This window comes from Ranitomeya imitator, chromosome 1 (assembly GCF_032444005.1).
Source record: "Ranitomeya imitator isolate aRanImi1 chromosome 1, aRanImi1.pri, whole genome shotgun sequence".
NCBI classification, from domain to species: domain Eukaryota; kingdom Metazoa; phylum Chordata; class Amphibia; order Anura; family Dendrobatidae; genus Ranitomeya; species Ranitomeya imitator.
This window is the reverse complement of record NC_091282.1, coordinates 838,355,659-838,375,022: the sequence shown is the minus strand read 5'-3', so window position 1 is coordinate 838,375,022 and position 19,364 is coordinate 838,355,659. Positions and strand designations below refer to the sequence as shown.

Here is a 19,364-nt window from a genome sequence, read left to right as displayed (position 1 = left end):
CTTCCTTTTTCTAATATTGTGCCAACAGTTGTTGACTTCTCACCAAGCTGCTTGCCTATTCTACTGTAGCCCATCCCACCCTTGTGCAGTTATATAATTTTATCCCTGGTGTCCTGAGATAGCTCTTTGTTCTTGACCATGGTGAAGAGGTAGGAGTGTGCTTGATTGAGTGTGTGGACAGTTGTCTTTTATACAGGTAATGATTTCAAACAGGTGCATGTAATACAGGTATTAAGTGCAGAGTAGGAGGGCTTCTTAAAGAAAAACTAACAGGTCTGTGAAAGGCAGAATTCTTGCTGGTTGGTAGATGATCAAATACTTATTTCATGCAATAAAATGCAATTAATTTATTTAAAAATCCTACAATGTGATTTTCTGTTTTTTTTATTTTTAGATGCTGCCTCTCACAGTTGAAGTGAACTTCCGATAAAAATTACTGACCTCTCCATTCTTTGCAGGTGGGAAAACTTGCAAAATCAGCAGTGCATCAAATACTTATTTTTCCCACTTTATATGCAAAAACTTTGATGACAGGCCAGAAAGTGAAGGAACAGGGAGCGCACGTCGTCATCTCATCCATCCTCCCAGTGGATTGACAAGGAATAAGGAGTTTGAACATGACTCTACAGGTGAACAACTGGCTACATAGATGGTGCTGTCAACATTGCTTTGGGTTTCTTGACCATGGAGTGAACTACTTGTATGATGGACTGCTTGCTAGAGATGGGTTGCATCTGACAAAAAAACGGAAACCACATATTTGATAAACGCCTTTCTACACTCATCTGGAGAACTGTAAACTACAGCAATATAGGATGGGAAATATACGGCCAGGAAAAAATATGCAGCTAATGAATTCTGTTGATAAATCTGCTGTTAGACATGGAAATAAAGAACACAGACAACAAATTCTGAATGAAAATAGAGGAACAAAAGAAAACGACTACAAACTAAAATGTGTCTATACAAATGCACAGAGAGGGGAAACAAAGAGTAAGGAATAAAGATATGATGTCAGGGGCATCACTGAAACCTGGTGGGATGATACACATGAATGGAATACAAATCTTGGAGGCTATAACTTTTTTTTAATAAGAAACAGGCTTAAAAAGAAGGGAGGAGGTGTTGTATTGTATGTTAGGAAAGTGCATATATCCATAGAGATCCAACCTTCAGAGAATGGTAGCTCTGTAGAAACTGTTTGGGTAGGAATGTAAGAAGAGAAGAACAGAAAGGACACTATTGTAGGTGTTTACTATAGGCTACAGGACAGCCTGAAGACCTAGATGAACTCTTTTTATATCAGATTTCTTTGTTCTCAAAACAGTACAACATAGTGATGATGGGAGATTTTAACTAGCAGATATTTTGGGGAATCTCTCAGCCAAAAGCAATGTACCCAGAAAATTCTTATCTCCTCTCGCTGACAAGTTTATTTTTCAAAAGGTAGAAGAAAGAACAAGAGGATCTATCATCTTGCACCTAATTCTTACCAACAGGGAGGAAATGGTAGAAGACGTAAAGGTGACTGGGAATTTATGGGTCAGCGATCATGTAAATTTTGGATTACAAGAGGAGGAAGACCTGCGAGGACTCAGACTTCAAGGTTGAACTTCAGAAAGGCAGATTTTAATGGACTCAGAAAGAGGGTAGGAAATATTCAATTGATGGATGTTCTAATTGTCAGAAATTTCCAAAAAGGATGGGAGATTTTGCTAAATAAAATTCTCACTGCACAATCAGTAACAATCCTGAAAAGAATGAAGAATTGGAAGCATTTAACCCTCCGTCACATACAATATTCGGACTAACGAGTTCACATACAATGTGCCTGTCAGGCGCCTGCTGGAAAAATACCTATAATATCTAATGTTTGCAATTTCAGTGCTCTAAAAGTGATCAGTGACCTTCATAGGGATGTAATAAAAGAGACTACACATAATCAGTTGCAAAAAAAAACCATTTACTTAACATAAAACTAATAACTATGAAATACAAACTTTTCAAAACTCCCGCCAAATAGTCCCCAGTTCGACTCTCTCAAAAAAATGTACAAAGAAAATTTTTGAACACAAACTTAATTTTAAGGTACCTTAAGTACTATTAAAAACATATTCAATCAGAAGTAGATGCTGAGGTTTCCCCAGAAAAGTCACACTTGCAGAGCAAATAGCAAGAATTACACACCATTTTTGCATGTGTCAGGCAAATTGCTTTATGACATTTGAGACATTCATAATTTGAAAGCCTTCTGGTTCCGCTTTCCGTTTGGCAGGTGGTGCATCTCCTTCTTTTGTGAGGTGGTGCAGATGGTGACTTTTCACCATCATCTTCTGGGCGAAACCTTTTGAGCTGAACTTGAAGGCGAGAGGGGATACCGATTGTTTTCACGCTTCTCCTGCGTAGCTCTCCAAGTACTAGTTCATGGGCCAATTTTTTCAGATACAATCGTCTACGGAGTGGTTCAAGCTTGTTTTCAAGATAAATTACTTGTGAATTTATACCACCCAAATTCAACATAGCAAAAAATATGACCATTGGCCAGCGTTTGATGTTTCTGCTGACGTTGAAAGTGGAGCACATCTGATCTGCTGTATCCACACCCCCTTTGGTGACATTGTAAAATGTAATTATCTCCGGTTTTTTTTCTGCCCCAGTCCCAGGATCGATGGCAGCATCATCATGAAGTGTTGATAGAAGAAGTACGATTTTTTTGGCATGTGGTACATAGGAAACTAAAGCCTTTCCATTATGGAATGCAAACATACTGCTGTACTGTTGTCTCTCTTTCACACTTACAAACTGTGGCGGCAATTCCCTTTTGTTTTTTCTTACAGTTCCCACATATGACAGCTTCGGAATTTTCAGATAATCAATCAGATCACAACTTGTAAACCAATTGTCAGCTGTAATATTGCGACCCGATCCAAATAAGGGTTCAGCCAGTCTTTTTACAACATCAATGGGTTTGTTGCTCACACAGTAAGGACCTTCTGGTTGTTTTTCTGCATAAACTTCCAGGTTGTAAGTGTAGGTCTTACTGGCATCAACAAGGGCATAAATTTTTATTCCATATTTGTTTGGCTTTGATGGAATATATTGACGAAAGGCACATCTACCACGAAAACCAGGGAGCATTTCGTCAATAGTGAGATTCTCTCCAGGGTAATAACTTTGTTTACAGTTTACAACAAATCTTTGAAATATATCATGAATTGGAGCAAGTCGGTCATGTGTTTTGCGTTCGGTTCGGGTAGTTCTGTCGTCAAACCGAAGGCAACGAATTAGAATCTTGAATCTGTTTATGGACATAACAAGGCTAAATTTTTCAACTCCATCCCCATCTTTACCCCAAAGTTCCTCCAAACTTTGTCTATTTGCCCTATAAGCTCCTGCAAGGTACAGTAATCCAAAAAAAGCACGCAGTTCTATTTCATCTGTGGGCTTGATGGTTCTGTTGCAGATGTACTTGTCCTTTATAATGTCTATATATTGGTTGGTATATGTGACAATAGAGTCCAGAATGTCATCTGTAAATATACTGTTCCAGCATTCAACTGCAGTTTTTGCATTACGTGCAGTTCCTATTACTGCAGGAAGGTGAGTAATAATGTTTAAAGGTTCCCTACGTTTTTTTCTGGAATGGCTTCTTGTTCCATTTAGTATTTTTATCTTTTCCAATATAATATGATCCAACTTCTTCATCCTCACCACTGTCACCATCTTGCTCTGTTTCAGAATCCAGGACACATTCTTCCACCTCATTATGAGAATCAATCTCACTTTCCTCTCCTAAATCCTCATTCAGTGTGAGGTCTCTATCATCTAACAGCATGTTTGTTACTTCCTCAACATCAAGTTGTTTGGATAAATTGTACATTTTCCTCTCCATTTCAGCAGATAATCTGAAGCAAGAGAAGGAATATGTTAGGGAACTACTGTATATGCCTGAGCAGCACACTTTCTTTTATAAAATCTCCCTTATTTCTATGAAATATCCTCACATTTTGTGCTATACATTCATAAAACAAGCTAAATAAACTATTGTGATGAATAAAAACATAAAATACCAACCTTACTGAATGTGACGTATTCACATACAATGAGCCTGAGAGATCTGTGCAGCTATATCCTCTCCCCTGAAGCTCTGAAATCCAACTGTGATATCAGGTTTCACAGACCTTCAAGAGACAGGAGACTACCTGGAGGGAGGGGGTTTCCTCACAATCTGGTGAGGAAGGAGAAATGAAAGTAAAAGAGAAGCGCCTGTCAGATCAGTTGTATGTGTCGGAGGGTTAAGGAGACGAGGATGATTGAACACAGATATAAACACTTGCTAAAAAGGAAAAAAGGATTGTATATTAAATGGAAAGAGGGGACATATCTAAAGAAAAATATAATGCTGTCTGCAGGGAATGCAGGGCAAGCGTTAGAAGAGCTAAGATCAGTAATGAAATGAGGCTTGCAAGGGAAACCAAAAGCAATAAAAATGGATTTGGGGGGTAAAAAAAGCAAAAGAAAAAGAAAAGTCAAAGATGCTATTGGATTTTTATAGGACAAAACGGGTGAAGTGGTAAAAATGATGTTGAGCAGGCCAAACTTTTAAATTTCTATTTTGCACCTGTGTTCTCTAAAGCAAATGTAAAATAAACTGATCTTCACTGTACTACTGAAGGAATAAAAGAATCCACACTTTCTATAATCAGAGAGATGGTGAAGGAACACTTAGCTAATTGAAATTAATTTAAATCTCATGGTCTAGATGAATTATATCCTAGCGTACTGTAAGACATAGCAGAGGAAATTACAAAACCACTAAGAAGTCCCAGAAGATTGGAGACGGTGCAAATGTTGTCCGTATCTTAAAAAAGAAAGAAAATGAATCCAGGAAATCACAGGCCAGTAATATTACTTCAATACCAGGAAAGATCTTTGAACAAATTATTAAACAGCATGTATGTAAGTACTTGGATAAGAATACAGTAAGTAATCAGAGCCAGCATGGGTTTGTAACAAAAAAGTCATGCCAGACTAATCTAATTTCCTTCCATGATGGAATTACTGACTGGGTGGATCAGGGAAATGCGGTAGATATAATATATCTCAACTTCATCAAAGTATTTGATAAAGTATCTCAAAATATACTTATTGACAAAATGACCAATATGGGATTGACACGTCTATGGTTAGGTGGATTCATAACTGGCTCAGAGATTGTACTCAAACAGTGATAATAAATGGTTGCACATCCAATTGGAAAAGTGTTTCAAATAGGGTACCACAAGGCTAAGAGGAGACTTAATAGCTGTCTACAAATATCTGAAGGGATGTTGTAGTGTAGAGGGATCCTCATTCTCATTTCCATTTGGAAACACAAGAAGCAATGGAATGAAACTGAAAGGGAGAAGATACAGATTAGATATTAGAAAAAATATTTTGATAGGGTGATCAATGAGTGGAACAGGTTGTTCTCCTTCAATGGAAGTTTTCAAACAGAGGCTGAACAGACATCTGTCTGAGATGATTTAATGAATCCTGCATTAATCAGGGGGTTGGACACAATAACCCTGGAGGTCCCTTCCAACTCTAACATTATATGATTCTTACTCTGCTCACTGTCACAATTCAGCAGTCTGCAGTGACACCGAGTTCCTGCAGACTTTGGTCCCAAGCTTAGACAACCCATCCACAGCCAATTTTCGTATTTATGATTAGTATTTTTCCATCCACTTCTTCCAAAAGTTATCATTTTTTTTTATTTTTCCATTGGCATATCAGTATAAGGACTTGTTTTTTACAGGACAAATTATAGTTTTAAATAACACCATACATTTTTGCATAAAAGGGCCCTGATTCATCAAGACTGGCATTTTTCATGCTGGTCTTGATGAGAAGGCTTGCTTCATTATGATGCAAATGCCTCTCAATTAATCTGTTGAGTTTGAAAAGTGATGTTGCCCTATATGCAGGACACGCCACAAACATGGTAACACAAAACCCATTCTTAATTAAAATAAAGACACAAAGCCTCAAATTGGAAATCAATGGCCGTGGTGTTTATTTAGGGTGACATGAAATAAATTAATTAAATATTACCAATAAATATCTTAATAAATAAATTAATACCAAGAATTTCATAAATTAATTAAATAACACTAAGAAATAACTGAAACAATCCACCCAATAGTTGGGCGATTTTACCCTCAAATAAACAACCATGACAAGGAAAGGAACACAACAAAATAGGGAAGGCGGGATCTTCTCTCTTCATTAACGATATGAGGAAAACTGAGGTAAAGCTGCCTATTTATAGACAAAATTCTTCCCGGTCTTTTACAGCTGACCAATGAAAAGGCATAAAAAGAGCGCCAACAAAAACCAGAAATAACCAGTTCGTGTTACCACAGCTTTACACATTACTCATTTAACCCTAAAAATTCATATCAGAAACCAACCAATATAAAACCAAAGTGATAATTAAAGTAAGAAATGAAAAATAAACTGTAAGGTCTGTGTTCCCATGAGACCTCCCCACATACTTGGCTTCAGGGGAGAGCTTCCATTACTCTAGTCAGGGATTGGAGTAAGTTTTGTGGAACAAGGAACACAGCAACTCGGTATGTATTTGACAAGCACGAGCTGGACAAAAATTGCATAAGACCGGAAGAAGTTGCAAAATTGTAGTGTAACCTAATGTTGCGCCAAAATGTAGCCACTTTTCAAAGCTTTTTATTCCAGAACTATGGGGTAAAAGCTTTAATGAATTGGGCCTAATGTACTGAAAAATAGTAAATAAATTCAAAGTAGGATTAAATGCTGAAAAAAATGCAATTCTGACATGTTTTCAGGTTATATTTTTACAGTATTTAAATATAGTAACAATGCTATTTATGTATTTAAGAAAAATAAAAAATATAGAATTGAAGGGGAAGTCTGCAAATTTGAACCACCTAACTTCAATCAATCCAATCAAAGAGAGCGACATATTCTAATGACATAAGTCACACACAGCAGCGCTCAAGCAGCAGTGTCCTCCCCTCTCTGGTGGTAATCAGTTCTGATGAAGGCACAAGTGTAAGGACCGAAACGTCAATTATAAAGGTTACCGAATAAACAAATCCTTCTGTTCGATGCAATCCTCTTGAGTGCCGAGTATTATTTTGAATAACTCAAATATTAGGCATGTGGGAGAGTCATAAAATTCAGATTGAAAGCATTTTATTTAGCCACATGAAACCTTGAAAATCTTGTAAGATAATTGGGCACTGCCTTCTGCTCATTGATGTGCCAGTTATCACCACTTGTCGCAAACAGATAGAAACAGAATCCTTGAACTGAGATAAACTGGTTTATCACGCCGACAGATTGCTACACGCGTAGGTCAAGAGATCAGCACTGTTTAACGTTGCGTGTCCCAGTAATTCGGAGAGCAATGACAAACTGTAATAACAGGAAAGGTGCACAGATGAGAAACTCAGCGTGGACGGATCTTCAGTTTAGAAGTATGGCATGTAGTGATCTATTCTTTACTGTAAGTGAAATTGGATGTCACTTATCAAGTGTAAGGCATCAGCGTCTACACAAACCCTCAGAAGGTGTTTGCAAAATATTGGAAGATGAGACAGGAGATCCATTGACCTCACGACACCGCACTCAAAGGCTATCATAGTGCAAAGCAAGATGGCCATGGAGGCTGGAATGGAAGTCTATTCTCTCCAGTGATGAGTTCTGCTTTTGTCTTGAATGCAATGCTAGTCGGGGGATCGGTCTGGAAATCACATTGGCAACACAATAAAAATGCCTTTACTAGGCCCTTACAAGGGATCATCACACTGGTCCTACCCCCATAGTTATAGATTGATAGCATGCCAAGGCATGTAAGCATGTGTATTTTTCATAGTCTGGGAGTCCTTCATGTAATTTTAAGCAAACTCTATGTGGGTTTTCATATGTCTTGCACTGAGGAAAGGCCCGACTGGTGAAAGGCTGCGGTGATAGTTGACTTTGTGGAACATTCTCCCATCTCCCTACTGCATCTCTGGAGCTCAGCCACAGTGATCTTGGGGTTCTTCTTTACCTCTCTCACCAAGGCTCTTCTCCCACGATTGCTCAGTTTGGCTGGACGGCCAGGTCTAGGAAGACTTCTGGTGGTCCCAAACTTCTTCCAATATGGAAGGATTATGGAGGCCACTGTGTTCTTAGGAACCTTGAGTACTGCAGAAATTCTGTTGTAACCTTGGCCAGATCTATGCCTTGCCACAATTCTGTCTCTGAGCTCCTTGGCCAGTTCATTTGACCTCATGATTCTCATTTGGTCTGACATGTACTGTGAACTGTGAAGTCTTATATAGATACAGTAGGTGTGTGCCTTTCCAAATCAAATCCTATCAGTTTAATTAAACACAGCTGGACTCCAATGAAGAAGTAGAACCATCTCCAGGAGGATCACAAGGAAATGGACAGCATGTGACTTAAATATGAGTGACTGAGCAAAGGGTCTGAATACTTATGACCATGTGATATTTCAGTTTTTCTTTTTTATTAAATTTGCAAAAATTTCTACATTTCTGTTTTTTTCAGTCAAGATGGGGTGCAGATTGTACATTAATGTGAAAAAATGAACTTTTTTGAATTTAACAAATTGCTGCAATGAAACAAAGACTAAATGATTTAAAGGGGTCTGAATACTTTCCGTACCAACTGTACTTTGGAACAACTCCCCTGCTGAGTTCTTTCAAAATTTGTGTGCAAGCATACCTAAAAGAATTGGTGCTTTGATGCAGATTTTAAGGCAAAGGGTTGTCACACCAAATATTGATTGCATGTATCCGTTACAATCTATAGGGTTGTTCACATGTACTTGTTTTTTCACAAGTCTGTTCGCATTTCTGTGTGTGCACAAAAAAAATCACAGAGATGTCTTATTTTTATCTAAGTCATATGAGAAAAATCATCCAAACAACTATAGGTTCTTGAAAATCATCTGCGTGCAATCCACATTGTTTGTTTTTAAATGGAACCTGTCACCCCCCCCCCCCAAGGCCTATTAAAGTAAAAGAGCCACCTTCAGTAGCACTAAGGCTACATTCTGTGAAGGTGACTCTTATGTTTATTATCCCTAGGAATGCTGAAATAACGAGTTTTTTAAATTTCCCACCATGCCTCTATTGAGTCAGGGAGGTATGCTCCCCCTGACTCAACCGCCTTGCAGCCATCCATCATCCCCCTCTGGCTTCCGGGCGCCGCCTCCTCTCTTTCTGGTGACGTCACAGGCCCCTGCGCTCTGCAATCAGTTCTCGAGCATTGTTCTCGAGCATCATAACACACTGTGGGGCAGGATCTGGGGCCTCTGTTACGCGCAAGTGCGATATCCTTACATCACCTGATGTAAGTTCCCGGGCAGCTCGCACGGTGCATGCCCAAGAATTGATTGCAAAGCGCAGGCACCAGTGACATCATGACAAAGAGAGGAGGCAGCACCCGGAGGACAGAGGGGGATGATGGATGGCTGCGTGGCGGTTAAGACTGGGGGAGAAAACATACCTCCCTGAGTCAATAGTGGTATGGCGGGAAATTTATAAAACTCATTATTTCAGCGTTCCTAGGGATAATAAACATAAGAGCCACCTTCACAGAATGCAGCCTTAGTGCTGCTGAAGGTGGCTCTTTTATTTTAATAGGCCCTGGAGGAGGGTGACAGGTTCCCTTTAACAGTGCAAGGGACAGGAGAAGCTTTGGATTTTTTCTTTTGCATACGAGATAATCACTAATAAAACACTGACGGTAAAATGTGACACACTGATAAAATCAGATCCAAAACAGTGATGAAAATCGGTAATTTTTTTTTTGCACATACGTGAAAAAAGAGATGTCTTAGAGTATGTGCGTAAGTTCAGAATTCGCAGCAATAAATTCTACTGGAAATACTGTGTTTGCAGGAAAAAGGCTGCACATGTTTGCCATCTTTGTGCATGAGTTTTGATGCGTTTTTTGTGCTTTTTTCCCATTCATTAAAAGAATTAACATGCTGCAGATTTGAAACTGCTTCACATCTGTAAGGAAAAAATAAGCAAAATCTGCATGACATTTCACAAATCTCATCAATTTTCCTTGGACAGTAAAATGCTTTTTTTAAGATGCAAAAGACAAAATGTGAACAGACCCTTACTGATATATATGTAACACCCCAGGGTCCTGATTGTTACAGTGGCATTGCTTTCCTCACGGGGAGAGTGATTGTCACGCTTGGAAGCGAAGGAAGATTTGTTTCACCAGGTAAACACAATGCACACAACATGTTCACACTCCAGGCCAGAAAGGGTAGTTCTAAACCTGGTTAAGGGGGAACTTACCTAATATAGATTCTGGCTTGAAGGGAAAGTGAGTTGGTTAGTGCCGGACAGCAGACTGGAGCAGTCTGAGGCAGAGAGACGTGTATGGGGCCATGCAGCCAGAGTTGCTGCAGCTCCAGGATTGAAAGAACAAGAAGGAAAGGACAGTGTTTAGTGGACATGTAGGAGCGTGGAACACAGGAGAGTGACACCAGGGAAGCATAGCAGCGATTTGGCAGAGGTAAGGGGCATGACCCTGATGACCCCAGTGGCGGAAGACCCGACGGACATTCCCAACTCCCCTCCACCACTATACACACCCGATCAGGGTTTCGAGGCCCTCGGTGATACGCCACCGCACCTTGAGGGTATCCCGGCCGCCAGCTCTGCAGCAACCCCTGGGCCCGATGACACCCTGCTGGGCCCCTTTCCAATTCCACCATCTCGAGGGGTACGTTACCAGCTACCCCGGGATGACAGTGGCCTGAGGCAGATGACTGCCCCACTTATCCCAATTAGTGGATCCCAGGCTAGCTCCCTGGAACCCATGGTGTTCGCAGAGGGACCTGCGGAGGTGGATATGATCATGCTCCAGGGGGGATCCCCATGATTACCTGGCGGGAGCATTGCAGGCGTCGGGAGGAGTGGGAGAGACAGAAATCCCTGGCCCGTGAAGCAGCTTTTGAGGAGAGGAATCTGGCAGGGAAGGCCCAAATGCGTAAAATCTCTAAGGCAGAAAGGGGAGCACTGCGACAGGGGGAAGTGGTGGTCTTCAAACAGCAGAGAGGCTGGGGATTTATAAAAGAAGCCGGTATGATCAACGAAATCTCTTTCAACCGGAGAGTTGTGGAATCCCATCTAATGGAAGGACACTCTGACAGGGACCTAAACGTCAGTGACCGAGTAACTTATACCCACCATATCGGCGAAAAAGGGTGGTACGCTCTAGACTGCAAGAGACGTGCAACAACCTCAGTCCCTGCAGTCGCAGCAGGCCAGGCCAGGCAAATTACAAAATGCAACCAATCCACCCAGACACCAGTGGTGGAACCAGCCAAAAGGCCCTGGTTTTTATATATATAAACACTACTTTTCAAAAGTTTAGGGTCACTTAGAAATTTCCTTATTTTTCAAAGAAAAGCACATTTTTATCCAATGAAGCTAACATTAAATGATTCAGAAATACACTCAATACATTGTTAACATGGTAAATGACTATTATAGCTGCAAACGTCTGGTTTGAAATGCAATATCTTCATAGGTGTACAGAGACCCATTTCCAACAACCATCACTCCAGTGTTCTTATGGTACTTTGTGTTTGCTAACTGTGTAAGAAGACTAATGGATGATTAGAATACCCTTGAAAACCCTTGTGCAAGAATGTTAGCACAGCTGAAAACAGTTTGGCTGATTAGAGAACCTATAAACCTGACCTTCCTTTGAGCTAGTTGAGAATCAGGCGCATTACATTTGTTAGTTCAATTAAACTCTCAAAATGGTCAGAAAACAAGAACTTTCATGTGAAACTTTACAGTCTATTCTTCTTAGAAAAGAAGAATATTCCATGTGAGAAATTGCCAATAAACTGAAGATTTCCTACAACAGTGTGTACTACTTCCTTCAGAGGAGAGCACAAACAGGCTCTAACCAAAGTAGAAAGAGAAGTGGGAGGTCCCGCTGCACAACTGAGCAACAAGACAAGTACATTAGAGTCTGTAGTTTGAGAAATCGATGCCTCACAGGTCCTCAACTGGCAGCTTCATTAAATAGTACACGCAAATTGCCAGTGTCAACGTCTAAAGTGAAGAGGCAGCTCCGGGATGCTGGCCTTCAGGGCAGAGTGGCAAAGAAAAAGCCATATCTGAGACTGGCTAATAAAAGGAAAATATTACTATGGGCAAAAGAACACAGACATTGGACAGAGGTAGATTGGAGAAAAGTGTTATTGACAGACGAATCCAAGTTTGAGGTTTTTGGATCACACAGAAGAACATTTGTGAGACACAGAACAACTGAAAAGATGCTGGAAGAGTGCCTGATGCCATCTGTCAAGCATGGTGGAGTTAATGTGATGGTCTGGGGTTGCTTTGGTGTTGGTAAAGTGGAAGATTTGTACAAGGTAAACGGGATTTTGAATAAGGAAGGCTATCACTCCATTTTGCAAAGCCATGCCATACCCTGTGGACAGCGCTTGATTGGAGCCAATTTCATCCTACAACAGGACAATGACCCAAAGCACACCTCTAAATTATGTAAGAACTATTTAGGGATGAAGCAGGCAGCTGGTATTCTATCTATAATGGAGTGGCCAGCGCAGTCACCAGATCTCAACCCCATTGAGCTCTTGTGGGAGCAACTTGACCGTGTGGTACGCAAAAAGTGCCCATCAAGCCAAACCAACTTGTGGGAGGGGCTTCTGGAAGCATGGGGTGAAATTTCTCCAGATTACCTCAGCAAATTAACTGCTACAATGCCAAAGGTCTGCAATGCTGTAAAGGCAGCATTCTTTGACGAAAGCAAAGTTTGAAGGAGAAAATGATTATTTCAAATAAAAAACTTTTTTTCGAACCTTGTCAATGTCTGGACTAGATTTTCAATTCACTTGGCAACTCATTTGATTAATAAAAGTATGAGTTTTCATGGAAAACACAAAATTGTCTGGGTGACCCCAAACCTTTGAACGGTAGTTTATATATAAATATATATATATATATATATATATATATATACATACATACATATATACAGTATATACTGTATATTGTATATGTAAATTTTATGACAGAATGAATATCCCTGCCTTTGCTATATTTGGTTCGAGTTGAAAAATGTTTTTGGGTATCATTATTCTGGGAGTCTCAAGCTCATGCAAACATATTAATCGTGTGTGTGTGTGTGTGTGTGTGTGTGAAACCCTTATTTTAATATTCAGAATGATGATATAAGTAAATCCCTGAATGTAATAGAAAATATGTTTTAGAATTTATTTTAAAAAAAATTAGGTATTTTACATGTAGCAAAAAAATCCATAAAAAGGGGCAAATTTCTTTCTTTCTACTTTTTATATACCGTATTAATATAATTACTTTAACAAAATACAATCATAACAGTGTTTAATCCTTTCATGCTAATGTGCATAAAGATATTAATATGTGTGTTAAATGTGCTTAAAGGTGTTAAGGGACATCATAGCTGAATCATCATAGAGATAAAATGTTGATGTAGTTGAGCTAATTCACAATATTACAAGGTTGTTAAGAAGACCATGTAACATTTGCCTGTGTCATGATGGATGCTCCTCATAAAGGTGGCTTCTGGAGATTATGTGTTTGCTTATATTTATATGTTTTATATTCTTGGAGTATTTTTTCTATTTTTATTTTTACACATTTATTATTTTCTTATTTGTAAGCTTGTTTCTTAATAATGATTTATATATTTACTTCTATTTAACAATTTTTTACACTTAAAGAGGGCCTATCACTTGCTCAAAAGAACTGAGTTAAAATTCCTGCACTCTCCTGATTCTGCCTCTCTTTCCCTTTTGGTGCTGTGTCACTCCATTGCATAGATATTGACATTTGTTGCTTTTGGAGTGCAGCATGTGAAATCTCTGATTGCAGACCAACTGAATGTTTCTTCAAAGACTTCTATAGAGGTGTGTGCTTTCACCCTTTCTTCACAGACTGCCAATCACAGCTCGGCAGCTGATCTATCAGTCTCAGACACTGTCGAGCTGTGATTGGAAAGTGCACACCCCCCTGAGAAGACTCTGAAGAAACATCCTGTTGATCTGTAACCACTATAATGACACTCTTAAACTTTAACAGCGGCATTTAAGTATTGCAATCCCAGTGGAATGCCCATTCAGATGCCTATCTGCCACCACCATGTGATCATGGGGTGCTAATGGGTTACCATGGTAGCCAGGGGCCTACTGAAGGCACCCCGCTGCCATCATGTTTGTACCTCTAGGCTGGGCTTTATAGAAGACTAGATGGTGGGCCGATTCTAACGCATCGGGTATTCTAGAATATGCATGTCCACGTAGTTTATTGCCCAGCCACGTAGTATATTGCCCAGTCACGTAGTATATTGCCCAGCGACATAGTATATTGCCCAGTAACGTAGTATATTGCCCAGCTATGTAGTATATTGGCCAGTCACGTAGTATATTGCCCAGCTACGTAGTATATTGCTCAGCTACATAGTATATTGGCCAGTCACATAATATATTGCCCAGCTACATAGTATATTGCCCAGCTACATAGTATATTGGCCAGTCACGTAGTATATTGCCCAGCTACGTAGTATATTGCCCAGCCACGTAGTATGTTGCCCAGTCACTTAGTATATTGCCCAGTCACGTAGTATATTGCCCAGTCACGTAGTATATTGCCCAGCCACGTAATATATTGCCCAGCAACATAGTATATTGCCCAGCCACGTAGTATATTGCACAGCCACGTAGTATGTAGTATATTGGTCAGCTACGTAGTATATTGCCCAGTAATGTAGTATATTGGCCAGTGACATAAAATAAAAAATGAACATATACGGTACTCACCTTAGTCCTGGCTCCTGTGTACGGTGCACACGGCAGTTTCTGGTGCCAGGGTTGGTATTACTATGAGCGCAGGACCTGTGATGACGTCGCGGTCACATGACCGTGATGTCATGGCAGGTCCTTCTCGCGCAGGCGCGCAGGACCTGTGATGACGTCGCGGTCACATGACCGTGACGTCATGGCAGGTCCTTCTCGCGCAGGCGCGCAGGACCTGTGATGACGTCACGGTCACATGACCGTGACGTCATGGCAGGTCCTTCTCCCATAGCATCCTTAGCACCGGAACCTGCCGGCGGACGGGACGCGACGTCGGAGGGTGAGAATAACGTTTTTTTTTATTATTATTATTTGTAACATTACATCGTTTTACTATTGATGCTGCATACGCAGCATCAATAGTAAAAACTTGGTCACACAGGGTTAATAGCTGCGTAACCGGAGTGCGTTACACCACGCTCCTGTAACGCTGGCATTAACCCTGTGTGAGGGCTGACTGGATGACTGGAGGGGAGTATGGAGCAGGCACTAACTGCGGGGAGGAAAGAGCGGCCATATTGCTGCCGGACTGTGGTCATCGCTGATTGGTCGTGGCAATGGTCGTGGGCGTTTTGCCACGACCAATCAGTGACTTGGATTCCATGACAGACAGAGGCCGCGACCAATGAATATCCATGACAGAAAGACAGACGGAGGTGACCCTTAGACAATTATATAGTAGGATCATTAATTTCACTACATACTACAATACTGAAATATTGAAGTATCATACGAAATTGTTAACTGTACTATATACTATAATACTGAAATATTCCAGTGCACAGTACGTTCAGGTCTCTTTGGGAGAAAAAAAAGTAAGGTAAGCAAAAGTAAGATGAAAGTTTTCAAAACTTAATAAGAAATAAAACATACATTTGAATTACCACCATTTTTCCAATAGAAAAAATTGCTATTCACATACCCTAAAAAGTATGATGATATCAAAAATAACATATGGTAATTAAATCTCTACTGGAAAATTATACAGGAAAACAAAATGGGAATGCCAGAATTTCTGTTTTTTTCGGAGGCCGCACCTCTCCCTAAATTATGTAATTAAGATCAAAACACTGTATGTACCCCAAAATGATAGCAATGAAAACTTTAGCTCATCACCCAAAAAACAAGCCCTAATGCAGCTGAATTGATGTAAAATTAGAAAGGTTATGAAAAAAAGAACAATATTGCATTTTTTACCCACTCCTGGTTTTGGCTTATAAACACTGAGGTAAAATACTGACCAAATACTCAACGTGTGCACGTAGCCTATGCTCCCACAGTGAGTTCTTGGTCAGGTATTGGCAGTGCGTATTTTTTCTGCACCAAAAACACAGCGTTTTAGGCCACAGCATTTTAGGCCTCCCACATATTTGGTCAGTATTTTACCTCAGTATCTGTAAGCCAAAACCAGAAGTGGAACAATCAGAGGAAAAGTATAATTAGAAACATATGCATCACTTCTGTATTTATCACCCATTCCTAGTTTTGGTTTACAAATACTGAGGTAAAAAACTCAGTGTGTGCATGTTGCCTTAGCCTACGTTACCAAAAAGAGTCTTTGTTAAGTTTTTTAAGCTGCGTATTTTTGAAAAAATGCAAATAACCTATTTTACTTAATGCATGCAGAAAATATGCAACATCGAAAACTCGTTGTGGGAAAGTAGCTTTATAGAAATCGTATGCCTACTGTGCTTCTTGTTTCCTCAGCGTAAACTGACCCGCGGTGCGTGTTTCATATCCACAACATGTCAATTTCTCTTGGGGGTACACTGAGTTTTACATGGAGATGTCCCCCATAAAATGGATGTGGAAAATCCACAAGTAAAACACGCACAAGTGGTTTTTGTGTGTTTCTGCTGCAGAAACTCAGTAGAAACACATGTACTCCACACAGGACTGTGTCAATAAAGTTTTGTCACAGACAAATACCACAAAGTATGAAAAACAAAACAGCTTTATGTAAAACATGGCATTACAATAAGGCCGGGGTCACACTTGCAGTATGGAAAATCGGTCCGGGTTTCCCTGCTGAGAGTCGCACAAGTGTTCTCGGTATGGTCATACGTGTGTAATACCTTTGCAATGCGATGTTGCGATTTTCTCGCACCTATGTATCCGTATGACATCTGTATGCCTTGCGTATGGCTTTACATTTCTCACTCCTTTTCCCCATTGAATTTCATGACTCAATGAGCTGAAATGAGGAAAATGGTTGCGTATTTCTCGCAAGCTACACTTATAGTCCATGTGGTGTCCGATTTTATCGCACCCATAGACTTGCATTGGAGAGACTCGGACGATATATGTGTAAAATCGTAGCATGCTGCAATTTTACTCGCACGCTGAACGCCCGAGAAAAAAACGGTGATGTGAGGGGCCCCATAGATTAACACTGGTCCGAGAGCTATGCGATGTTTTCTCGCAACAGCACTTGTCCGTATTCTATGCTAGTGTGACCCCGGCCTAAGAAACAAAAACCGCAGGGTCAAAAAAGAGATAAAAACGCAATTAAAAAAACAGAAGAAACCTAATTTATTTAATAGGTGCATAAAATCTGCAACGTGAAATAACATAAAAACTCTCCAAATGCCCATCATGGTAACATAGCCTTGGGATATGTGCACACATTAAATATTTGCTGCATTTTTGTCATGGTTTTTCTGTGCAGAATTGTTACAAAACTGAAAGAATTACTAGATTCCTGAAGCCTCATGCACACTTTATTTTTATTTTTTTGCTTCATATCTGCAGAATGCCAATTATTTAACCATTTTTACTCTAATGAATGGGAAAAATGTGTCAAAAACATATCATAAACTTGCATTTGATGCTGCATTTTTACTGCCAACACATCAGTATTTGCAGCAAATTTTTCAGTTGCAAATACTGAATGTGTGCAAATTCCCTCAAGTTTCACAAATTCATATATATGACACATTGATATTGATACATATTACACAAGTATATAGATTAAATTACCTCTTTGTTCCACTTCTACAGTAGAAGATGCAAAAAAGAAAAAAAAGACATGTTATTATATTTCTATGAACCTTTTTCAAATAGTGATATAAATTTAAGAAAACGTGAAAATTAAAATATAAAAATGCGAATTTATTTAAATATATAATATGTAAACAATTCTTCAGTATGTATACTCAATAAAACCTTAAAATAACACCATATAACATAATTGTGTAAAACAAATAAGAAAGCTTTTATTGAGGACTAGTTTTAAATATAGTTAAAGGGAACCTGTCAGCAGGATTGGTCTCAGTAAACTACAGACACTGTAAGATTGACACCGTTATCCTGATTAGTGCTCATACTCACTTGCGAGAAATATGGACGAGTGCAATCCGATAAAAAATCAGATTGCACTCGGACCAATGTTTTTTCAATGGGTGACATCTTATCTGTGATTTTTTTCTCAGCTGAAATTGGACTGAAAAAAAATCGCAGCATGCTGTGATTTGCTGCGTATCTCGCACAGCACTCACGCCATGTTTTTTACGCACCGGTGTCCTTTGAAAAGCCGGCAAATCATGTGAGGTTTACAGTAAAATCACACTGACAGGTTAGAACAGAATAGATAGAATATATATACACATAGCATATATATATATACACACAGTATATATACATGTCAGTAATACACATACAGTACAGACCAAAAGATTGGACACACCTTCTCATTTAAAGATTTTTCTGTATTTTCATGACTATGAAAATTGTACATTCACACTGAAGGCATCAAAACTATGAATTAACACATGTGGAATTATATACTTAACAAAAAAGTGTGAAACAACTGAAATTATGTCTCATATCCTAGGTTCTTCAAAGTAGCCACCTTTTGCTTTGATGACTGCTTTGCACACTCTTGCCATTCTCTTGATGAGCTTCAAGAGGGAGTCACCGGGAATGGTCTTCCAACAATCTTGAAGGAGTTACCAGAGATGCTTAGCACTTGTTGGCCCTTTTGCCTTCATTCTGCTGTCCAGCTCACCCCAAACCATCTCGATTGGGTTCAGGTCTGGTGACTATGGAGGCCAGGTAATCTGGCGTAGCACACCATCACTCTCCTTCTTGGTCAAATAGCCCTTAGACAGCCTGGAGGTGTGTTTGGGGTCATTGTCCTGTTGAAAAATAAATGACGGTCCAACTCATAAATGCAAACCGGATGGAATAGCATGCCGCTGCAAGATGCTGTGGTAGCCATGCTGGTTCAGTATGCCTTCAATTTTGAATAAATCCCCAAAAGTGTCACCAGCAAAGCACCCCTACACCATCACACTTCCTCCTCCATGCTTCACGGTGGGAATCAGGCATTGTAGTTGTACAAAGACACGGTATTTGGAACCAAAGATCTCAAATTTGGACTCATCAGACCAAAGCACAGATTTCCACTGGTCTAATGTCCATTCCTTGT

At 39.7% G+C, this 19,364-nt stretch overlaps 1 protein-coding gene across 20 annotated transcripts in view; it reads right to left on the bottom strand.

Annotated features, from left to right (window-relative positions):
* The window catches only part of ADGRL3 (adhesion G protein-coupled receptor L3), a 1,214,649-nt gene that overhangs the window by 709,235 nt on the left and 486,050 nt on the right, over window positions 1–19,364 (bottom strand). For 17 of the 20 annotated variants that reach the window (XM_069740665.1, XM_069740654.1, XM_069740656.1 and 14 more), the window contains exon 6: window positions 17,915–17,929. The exons of the other annotated variants lie outside the window; for them this stretch is intronic. In XM_069740665.1, the coding sequence (XP_069596766.1) occupies window positions 17,915–17,929 (15 nt within the window). The remainder of the gene's footprint in view (window positions 1–17,914; window positions 17,930–19,364) is intronic. 20 annotated transcript variants of the gene reach the window in all.